The 11310-nt window shown below is 34.3% G+C and overlaps 1 protein-coding gene across 1 annotated transcript in view; it reads left to right on the forward strand.

Annotated features, from left to right (window-relative positions):
• LOC147406106 (glutamine--tRNA ligase-like) overlaps positions 1-10836 on the forward strand; it is a 42555-nt gene extending 31719 nt beyond the window's left edge. Inside the window, exons 14-22 of the mRNA XM_086432494.1 lie at positions 754-885; positions 987-1123; positions 7672-7771; positions 7851-7946; positions 8775-8875; positions 8956-9058; positions 9166-9255; positions 9355-9484; positions 10439-10836. Of these exons, the coding sequence (XP_086288620.1) occupies positions 754-885; positions 987-1123; positions 7672-7771; positions 7851-7946; positions 8775-8875; positions 8956-9058; positions 9166-9255; positions 9355-9484; positions 10439-10605 (1056 nt within the window). The 3' untranslated portion in view covers positions 10606-10836. The remainder of the gene's footprint in view (positions 1-753; positions 886-986; positions 1124-7671; positions 7772-7850; positions 7947-8774; positions 8876-8955; positions 9059-9165; positions 9256-9354; positions 9485-10438) is intronic.
• The last annotated feature ends 474 nt before the right edge of the window (positions 10837-11310 follow it).

The following is an 11310-nucleotide window of genomic DNA, read 5'->3' on the forward strand; positions in this document are numbered from 1 at the left end:
GTTAGTAGTCAACGTGAAAGTGGGTTCAATAGGATTTGAACCTTGGTCGTGGGATCAATACTCCACAGGCCTTTACCAACTTAGCTAAGTTGGCACGATTGATTGGAGATTGGTGATATGGAAGGACAACTTTTCTAAAGGTGGGAATATCACTCCTATTAGAAGTTCTTCACAGTCTATTTAGTTTTGGTTCATCACATCTCTATTTGCGATTCCCATGTTTATTTTCCAAGAAGCTGGAGAAACGAATACTTCATGCGGAAGGAGATGTCAACAAATGCCATCTAGTGACGTATAAGAAGGTTGTACGATGAGGAAATTAGGGGTTTTGGCGGTAAAGAATTCCAAAGATATAAATAAAGTTTTTTTTTTTTTTTTTTTAAAACTTATCAGGAAAAAAAAAGCTTTTCTAAGGGAATGATATTAGTATGGTAATGAAGTCAACCATTTCTTAAGGACAATAATGGAATGGATGTATGGGAGCTGATAAGTGCATATAATGATGAACGATTCCCTTAATTTATGGCAATTATTTAATACTAATTTGATTATTTGACATTAATTGGCTAATTTTTATGGTTGTAGCTTCAAAAGGAAAGAAAGATGTTAAAGATGGACTTTTGCTTATGCATGTTTGCCATTTAGAGTTCAACTTAGCTAGATTTCTTATGTGAGATGTTGGGATTTTACTAATGATTCAAACATGAGTATGTTGTGCATGGCCAGTAATGCTTGCGTCGTTCTATTTTGCAGCTGTGTACACTTGAATTTGAAACTCGCCGTGCTTCATACTACTGGTTATTAGATGCACTAGGCCTTTACCTACCGTATGTCTGGGAGTATTCACGGTTGAATGTCACTAACACAGTGATGTCAAAGCGTAAGGTGTGTCAGTCTATTTAGTAAATTTGTAGCTGTTCGAAGATTTCTCTTCTTATGTGCATGGTGACTTTTACCTCACTTTTGTTGACTCTTTTGCTGTGTAGCTCAATCGTCTTGTGACGGACAAGTGGGTTGATGGTTGGGATGATCCACGTCTAATGACACTAGCTGGTTTACGACGTCGAGGAGTGTCTTCAACCTCAATCAATGCTTTTGTTCGAGGAATTGGAATCACTAGAAGGTTGAATCCTTTCTGCGATTCATTTCAATGGCAATTTTAGATGTTTATGATCAATATACGATAGTTAGAATCATATTTTGTCATGTTGTTTTTATGTTCATTCTTCCTAGGAGATCCATCGTGCTTGATCTGCTATTTCTTTTAGGATAAGTAGAAATAACTACTATACCAGTTGCTAACTGTTGATTATTTCAAAAGTTGATGCTTAAATAATTGAATTTTACAAAATAAAGACAATTGTATATTTGACTTTATTATAAGATTAATTATGCTAACCCTGCGTGAAATATTGGACTTCATTAATGAGATTTATGTTGCGAAACACAATAACTGGAATAATGTATAGGCGATGACGATGTATGTGGATCTGTGACTAGAGGTGTAGCATCCATGATGTAGATAAAATCAATACCTGAATAGTTGTCTCAAAAGCAAAACATGATTAGACTGAGGTTGTTGCACAAATGTAAGGAACTAGCAACTTTAACTTGAGAAAAGAATGCTGGACATTTTGATACAGGAGTGAGAATTTTAATCGGTTAGAGTTGAATCTTTGGATATAGAAGCATGTAGCAGCCATCCTATAGCTCTTTTTAAAAAAAAAATACATAAACCAAATTATAGCTCTTAGAGCACAGAGAAGCATACCTGAAGCTAGAACGAACCCTAGGTACTGGAATCTGGCGACTATGATGCATAGACAGTAATACTTTTGAAAACCTGCATACTTATGAATCAGTTTCTATATGTTGTTGAGGATCTCTTTAAAAGTTAAAGTATATTTAGGATTCTATTTTTTCACTCTATATATTGCTATCTCTATAAAAAGGCAACCCCCAGTTATCTTCATCAAGGCCAATTCTACAATTGAATTAGTGAAGGAGCCGAAAATGCTTTAAACTATTTTGGGTAGTGTTAGGAAAATTTTGACCATCTATTTTGCATTTTCTTATATTTTAGTGTCGTAGGTATTAAGAATTTCCCTTCTGAAAATGAGAACTAATAAGTTTGTGCAGACTTCATCTATTTAGGGGGGCATGTTATTTTATCTGATTTGAAAGATATCTGTGTTGATGAACATCACTGTATGTTATTAGTTTTACTTTTTTGCACCCTGGCATCACCTAGGTATTTCACAAGTTTGGATATAGAAATAAGGGCCTTTGAAGGAAATTGAATTGTTAATGAGAAGACATGGTTTAAGGCTTGTAAATCTGCGTTGAAACGCAAATGACTGAAAATAATAGGCAATGGTAGTTTGGAGTTGCAAGAATAAATCTATCTAATACAATAGGACGGTTGTCCTTCCTCTTTGTCCCAATCTTTATCTCTCCATAAAGAGGGGTTGTGATTTAATCTAGCCATGAATGTTGAGGAAAACTTTCAATTGTAAAATTTCTATTATCTTCTCTTCTCTCCCTTTCCAAGAATATTGTTCCAATTTTATTGTCTTTTCCTATTCTTGTCACACCCCCAAATCCGACTATTGTTGACTCGGCAACATGACTGGGGGATACTTGACCGCACCCCAAATCCGAAACTTGAGCATAAACCTCAATATTAAGCGAGGGAGAGATTCGCTATCACCTAAAGCTTATTGGTCTAGATACCACGCCCTGGGATTCTTGTGATTCCCAAGGTATGGGTTGAGAGTTGAGGTAACTCAAGGACCTTTATACTCAAAGAAATTTCAAATTACTTAGCAATAAAAATAATTAATTATTCTACAAGCTAATAATTTGTAACACAAGAATTTTATCTAAAGCATAGGTGATACTATCATATATAGATGTTCAGTGGCATAACATATCATAGTGATAACAAATGAGTAATACATAGGGTATAGCAAAAGTAAGAAACTAAGGAAGTCCTAAAGGACAATATACATAAATAAACAAAAAACATCCCAACATCTAACAAAAGACCTACTGTCAAGGAAAGCAGATCGTAGCAATAGCAAACCAATGGTTTCACAAGGCACGACCTCTGAATCAGGGTCTCTGGCTCGTAATACGGCTCTGACTCCTAGGACTTCTCCTCAACCTACTCCTCCACCAAGAAGGTGTCCTCTATAGGAAAACTTGAAAGGTGAAAAAAAATGGTGTGAGCGACAAAGTCGCCCAACACGTACCGACTAACCCTAAGCTATTCACCCAAGGGTGAGAAAAGAATCTAGTTTCTAAGTTTGTGTCTTTAAAATATGGTGTGAAATGAATTTTATTTATGAAAATTATGATGCATAAATCGAGAATTATATCTAACTATGTTTAAATGCATCTACTATATGTCATCTAGTAATAAAAGAAAACAAATAAATCTTACGATAGTCGCATATCTAAAGCATTGCAATGATAATCAATTAATTTTAGTTTAGTTAGAGTTGTTGTATAATGTCATAATAAATATGCATACAACATCACATTACAATACATGAGGTGAGGGGTATCTCTAGCGGGTCCAAGCTTGCAACTAATCTTCAGATCAAAACCGGCCTGCTAGTCGTACAGAGTTGTACTATGTACTGGTGTAGAATGGAACCGGGTCCCATTAATTTACTGATGAGGGATCCTAACTTCGTTGGCCTTTTAACACAGGTCTGGCGTCTTCACCTGTCTTGATTTTTCAGTCTGGCATTGTAACTGTTAGCTCTCATGGAGGGCGTGGGGTCATTCGCAATATGCCATCTTTTTTGGCCTAGGTTGCCATTTGACAATAGGATTAACGACCCAACTAGACCTAATGGCAATCAACTATTCGATGACTACAGTTTAAGATGGATCCATGTCTAAACCAGGTGTGAACCTCGCGTCTAATGCCTATCAGGCGTACGTGCAATCTCAGATCCTCCTAACTATTGACCTCAACCTCTTTACAACCAAAATCAAGGTTTATTGGAAAAAGATATAACCAGTACTTCCCAGACTTCATTGGTAACGACTGTCTCCCAAGTGTCTCATACCTCCAGGAAGCAAGTCAAATCCATTGACATCTTAGGTAATTCCTCATTTTTGGAAGAGCCAAGGGATAAGGTAGTTTCATGGTCCTTTTCTGGCTCACCAATTGTACTATAAAATAATATAAGTATGTGTTTTATTTGCTAGAAATCCCGAAGAAATCGGTGAGATGTTAAATCATCGGTATAATATTTGTTTTAATTTCGGTTTGTTAAAAAGAAAATCAAAACACGAAAACAAAACTTTTCTACTCGTTCCATGGATACCTAGAAATTGCCCGTCAATTCCAATGTCATGTTTCATCTATACTCACTGAATTATCCATCCATAATCATAAACAATGTATTATCCATATCCAAAATTAATCATCTATATCACTCCTAAACTACACCACTGGCTATCCACGAGACGAGTATATATCAGTCATCTATACATAGTAAATACGCATACTTATATCATAGATAACTTTGAAAATAGAAGAGGTTTCTTTATTTCCAAAACAGAAACAATTGATAAGAAAATGAGATACTTTTAAGTTACTAAACATGATATCTCATAGTAAACATAAGAGGTTTTTAAGTTATAAATTATAAGTTTCTTATGGTAAATAGGAAACATTACTACGATTTACAAAACAAAACCTTTTATGGGTGAGATGAGATGAGCTTTCTAGGTAATAAAACATAAGCATTTTATGGTAAAATGATGTATATTTATATAGCAAAACAGATATATTGAGAACTTCGTGGATAATAAAACATACACACTTCATATTAACATGTCATGATTACAATAATATACTTCCATATTATAAAACAAAAATATTATATGAGTGACATAAGAGTTTTCTATGTTATAAAATGGAAATATTACATACCAATTATGATAGTTAGGTTGTAAGATTTCTAGTAATGTTCTTTCTTTGAATAGTTATGTTTGTAGGGTCTAACAAGATGGTGAAAACAGTCCATAATTTAGAAGTATATTACATTTTAGGATGAAACTTTATTCTCTAATGATTCATATCAAATAACCAAGTCATGTATAATTAAGCCAAAAAAATCATTCTACATATGACAAGTAAAATATAAAACACATTATCTTTTCCTCCTATGTCAAATAAGTTGAATGAAGCAGATTTTGAAAATTATTAGTTTTAAAATCAGTTATACAAGTATTTTAGAAAACATACCGGGTGACCTATCTAGGGTGAGAAGGTACATACCTTTTCAAACTGTAAGCACAACTTGCACGAACCCCATTCATCGGTGTCGTTTTCATGTTCCAGTTCCGCTACCTTGAGTTCTTTTTGGGCTGAAATACAAAGAGACTTCATTAAGTATGAATGTCTATAATTCATATTTTGGCTAGAGTTACCTTTACTAACAGACCTTACTTAAAGTTGTATGTGTTTTTCTTCAAGAATGCTTTAAGGTGGACTCTCCTAGAAGAGGTGAGGTTATAGTTTCTAAGTTAAAGGAGAACATAGTAAGCAAGAATGATGTAGGAATAAGAATTGACAAAAGGAAAATGAAAAATATAAAAGAATATGTAGTAGTGGGAAACCACTTACTTTAATAAATATTAAATGAAGACTTCTTCTCAAATACCAAACTAGGTAACATAAGAAGGTTGCTGATTTTTCTTCAAGACTCCTTTAGAACTCCTTAATGGTGTCGAGAGAAGAGCTTTAGAAGAGGCATATACACTAGACTTGAGTTATGAAGATTTGTGAAGGTAATTGAGGGGGATGAGAGGTCTCTAGAGATTCTTAGGCAATGGAGAATGCATGAAAAAGTAGAGACAGAGAGATTTACCTAATTGTTATATAATGAAGAGAACTATGAATTGAGGTGGCAATATGGAGCCATATGGACTAAGTAGAGGGGGTCAAGTTGTAAAAAAAGTACTTGCATAGGATCATATAGATTGAGCCGAGATTTAATCATGGGTGGAGATAAACTAACTAGGGTCAAGTTAGTTAATTAAGATTAGTTAGAATTTCATCCTAGTTAAGAGGTGGTTGGGGTTGGTTAAAGTTTAAAGCAACCATGGTCAAGTTAAGTTCTAATTTGGGGTAATGCATTGGGGTTAACTAAACACTTGTCTCTTAGCTAAAGACATGGTGTCTTTGAGTAGAAATCTTATGTGACAGCTATGATGAGGTGAATAGCAATAAGAGAGTTAAATTTTTAAGTGACAAGTGTGATTGGATGCATGGTAGGTTGGTTGGACACATGACAACCAAGTCTTACATGCAGAACCATATGTAATAATTTGCAACAATGATATTGCTGATGTAAGCAATCAGTTAGAGGTGACAAGGGATATAATTTTTTATTGTATGCTACATGTAGTAACATGCAAAGTTATCCCCAATGGACGAGATTTCAGATCGCTCTTCCGGGTTTGTTTTGAGTCCGATTTTGGTGATCCAATAGTCGATTCTCATCTATTCGACTAGATCTACGCAATGGTGTAGTTCGATCTTATCGATGATGCTCTGATCAACGATCGTCTTACAAGTAGTTATGCAAATCTCGAGGCAATGTCTCGAGGTCCGATTTATGCAATCTATTAGTCTATCTTGCTTGATGTATCTATATCTTTCTATTGGTCATACCCGATCAGATCTGATATTTTTGCTGCACGTATTTTGAGGTAATTTCTTGAGATTCATTCCAACTTTGATCTAGGTGATCTTATAATCCATCCTAAGTAGTTTTATTTTTTTTCTTTAGTTTTGAGGGGTAATCATTGGTGATGTTTTTTCGTTTGGTTAATTCCTTGGTTAACCTTTAATCCTTATCTAATCCTAGTTCATATCTCGAGGAATTATTGAAAGTTATTATATATAATTATTCCTTTTGAGACTAATAACTGTATAACCAATAAAGTAACATGAAACAATTAAATTACAAGTTCTTTCTTCGCTCGTCTCAATCAATGGGCTTTGACACGTGTTTCAAGAAAATTCTTGATAACTAAAATCAAGAATCTGAAAGTTACCCGACCTATCTAGATGAGTGTCGTTTGGGGTTATCACAACTCTACCCCCATTTCTAAGAATACCCCTTCAACTTTATATATTGTATTTCATCTTCTCCACCTTTTCAAATAATACCCCTCCAACTTTATTGCCTTTCCTCTTCTGCCCTCTTAACGCCGAAGATGATGCTCGTGCTTGTAGGTATGAGCAAACTCTAGTTATTAAATAAGAGATAAAAAGAAAAGAGAGGGATTGGAGGATGCAAACCATGTTTTGTGCCAGTACAATAGGCAAAAGAGGAGGTTGCCGTGTTTCAGGAGAGAGCAAGAAGCATGGAGCAATGTCCACTTTGTCTACTAACCGAAAGCACATGACATTGCCATTAAATTCTGTTCAAAGTTTTATAATTTTCAAAACAACGGCTCTATTCTTGGGAAATGTTATTAAATGCAATTCTAGTCACCCAAATTAAAACTTCTTTTAAAAGAAGAGGGCAAGGTGTTGGCATGTTTCCATGAGGTTGTTCATTCTTCTATATATTACGGAAGTTATGATATATGTATATCTTATTTCTCACAAATAGTGATGATAATCTCATTATACAGTGACAATAGTATGATACGTTTGGACCGCCTAGAATATCATATAAGAGAAGAGCTAAACAAAACAGCACATCGGACAATGGTTGTGCTGCATCCTCTCAAGGTATTTATCACTGTTCGAATTCTTAATTTATTAGAGAAATTATATTGTTCTTTGACATGTTATTTTTCTGGTTTTGAAGGTTGTTATTACAAATCTAGAAGGCAACTCAAGGATGGATCTTGATGCAAAAAAATGGCCTGATGCTCAGGCAGATGATGCTTCTGCTTTTTACAAGGTTTGCGTGGAATTCTCAGCTAAATTTACAGTACATAATTATATAACTTCAACTAGTTTAATGCATTTGGTAGTCAAGACTTCTTTCGATCTGACTTTAGGTCCATCAACTAGGGCTGCAACTTGGGTGGGCCAAACCCGAACCCGACCTTGGGTCAGGTTTGGGCATGGTTAGCTAGGGTTCGGGCCCGAGTTTGGGAAACTATTTTTGACCAAACCAAACCGGGTTGGGTTCGGGCATGGACATTGGTTGCCCAAATTTCATATGGTTATAATTTAAAAATATTTTTAAATATCTTTGTTTCTCTCATTCATAATTCACTTTTCAAACCTTAGTTGATCGTCAACGTCATTTTCTTAACATTTCTTATAATTTCATGTATGTGAACTTTGAAATATATTTTCAGGATAACTAATTGTAAGTTTGATACTTTTTTGTGTACCACTGATCTTTATATAAGTCTTAACATGTCTAAATTATCTAAGATTAATGAGGAATGGCCCAACCCGACCAACTTGACCAACCTGAACTTTGAAGTGATGATCCACAAGGTTTTGTCTTTATGTTCATGTACTCTGTGATAAGAAATTAATCCATTAAAATTTCAATTATTGGTTAGTCGAAGCAACAAAACTGGATTTTATTGGAAGTTCGATTAGGATGAGCCATTCAACGATTTTTATTTTTGGTTCAATGAGAACAAAGTAGCTCAAAAGCATCTGTTGTACTTAAGGCTTAAATCTTTGGCTGATTAATTTTTTGACTAGGCCAAGTTATCTTTTCGTATCACGAGGTAGAAATCTTTTTTTCTTTTTTGGTTCTTGTTAGGTTCCTTTTACAAATGTTGTGTACATTGAACGTTCTGATTTTCGGACAAAGGATTCAAAAGACTACTATGGGCTTGCACCCGGTAAATCTGTACTGCTCAGGTTTGTATGCATATTTTCACATCACCAGTCCACTTTGACAAATGCTTTCTACACACTTAACCTTTCCTTTATGCATGCAGGTATGCTTTCCCTATAAAATGCACAGATGTAATCTATGACGACAAGGAGTCTGTTGTTGAAATCCGGGCCGAATATGATCCTTCCAAGAAGATGAAGCCCAAGGTTTTTTTTTTCCTGATGGCTGTAGCAGTTATTTAAATTAACATGTAATTTGAATTGCAAAGTTACAAAGCTGGTAATTTACATATATTTATTGAAACTCAATGTAGGGTGTTCTTCATTGGGTTGCACAGCCTTCTCCAGGGGTTGATCCCATTAAGGTAGAAGTCAGGTTGTTTGACAGATTGTTTGTTTCTGAGGTTGGTAACCTTTTTCTTTCAATATGAGATCCTTCTTCAGTTACCAATTTACCATACAATCGCCAACGACTTAACTATATTTCTTTTTTATTGCATCAGAATCCTGCTGAGCTGGATGATTGGCTTGCTGATCTGAATCCACGGTCCAAAGAGGTGATACCAGAAGCATTTGCTGTCCCATCTCTTGGCAGTGCTGCAGTTGGAGACAAGTTTCAGTTTGAAAGGCTTGGTAGATTCCTTAACCCTCTTGTAGTTGTTTCTTTGGATTATCTGATTGGACTTTCGAACAATAATTAGGGTTCCTCATACGTAACCACTAACCACATTGAGAGGCGCAGGTGCATCATTTACTTGCACACACATTCACACATACGACACTTGAAAATACTCCCGCACCCACACCATATATGTTGGTCCTATCCTCAAAAAAAAAAAAAAAAAAAGGTTTAAATGAATGATTTACTTGTATCCATAGTCACAAAGTTAGAGTACAGGTTTAAATCGGCAAGGAAAAACTTCGGAAAAAATGTTGAAAATGGGAAAGAAAACGAGAAAAAAGCGGGAAAAAACAATAAAAATAAAAGATAAAAAAATATATTAAAAGTTATGAAAAATATATATCTAATGAAAATTCATAAAAAGAAGTTATTATCATCAAATTTCATATTTTTACATTTATGAATCACCAAATTCTATTATGTATCAAATCTCACATTCAAAAAACAAGTGTTGAATTTATTTTTCCTATGAAAAAAAAATGTGAAAAAATGGGAATAAAACGGCTTTTTTTTGTCACAAATGAAAAAGTCGCATTTTAATTGTTTTAACCATCAGAGATGCAAGACGCGTTTTTTTTTTCAAAAAATCACCATATTTTGTTACTATGCTTGTATTATCATTTCTATTTCTACTATTGTTTTTTAGTTGTAGTCTAATTGTCTTGAAGTCTTAAAACTCTCAAATGCTATATAAGATATTGTATCTTGATCTTATGAGATTAAATCTCAGTTTCCCTTGTGAGCATACCTTCTAAAATTTGTTTCCTTCAATATTTATCTTCGCCTTTTCTATTGGCAGTCCCATTTTTTGCTAACTAGCCTGGAAAACAATATTATGCATTTCAAACACCCTGAACTTTGGTTGAGGAAACCTTTTTAAGTTATATATTTTCCATTTGTTTCAGGATATTTTGTGGTGGACACAGATTCTACCTCGGATAAACTCGTCTTCAACCGAACTGTCACACTACGAGATTCCTATTCAAGGCTGGAAATAAGTAGATTATTAGAGGTGAGATTCAGAAAGCATTTTATGGCCGTATTGAAGTTAGTGATTCTAACCAAGGCCTAAATGTCATATAGAAATTATTTTTTCTTTTTTGTTGGAGGATCACTTGGAGGTTAATGGCTACTGTAGGTGAATGACCGAGAAGAGTTGAAATACATACAGAATATAGGGATACTTTGCACTAAGTTTGTACATTTTATTATATTATTAATTATTAATAGTACAGTATGTATTTGGGAGTTAATAGTAAAAGGGGGAGACTTGATATCTCAAATATAATTTGAATTTGTGAAAGATGGTGCACTCACGCTTACTATTATTATGATTTTGTTGCATGAGTGGACTGAATATTAGAATCAGGTATAACTATGGGGGTACGTCATGTATTCAAAAGTAGACACAAGAAGTTTTCATTTGTTACAGACCAAAGACAATGTCACTAAGAAAGCTTCTGCGAGACCATATGGTTTTGATGTATATAGATTTAAAGCATGTTTTTCTTACCTTATTGAACCAAGTTTATTAACGTATTTGTTGATTTTTATTTATCAAAGTGATTTGAGTTGGAAAGAAATCTTTCTTTAGTCCTCCGTCTGCTGTCCTGGTCGAGTTTCTTATGGATTTTTCTATCTTTTTGGTTTCGTAACTAAGATTAAGATATTGGTTTATTTATACCGTATTATATATATATAGAGAGAGTTTCTTATGGTTCTTGGATGATTATAATATAAATTTGTTTTTAGACAATAGAACTAAAAAAAACCTTCA

Source organism: Akebia trifoliata, chromosome 3 (assembly GCF_017979445.1).
Source record: "Akebia trifoliata isolate Shusen 1 chromosome 3, ASM1797944v1, whole genome shotgun sequence".
Lineage (NCBI taxonomy): Eukaryota > Viridiplantae > Streptophyta > Magnoliopsida > Ranunculales > Lardizabalaceae > Akebia > Akebia trifoliata.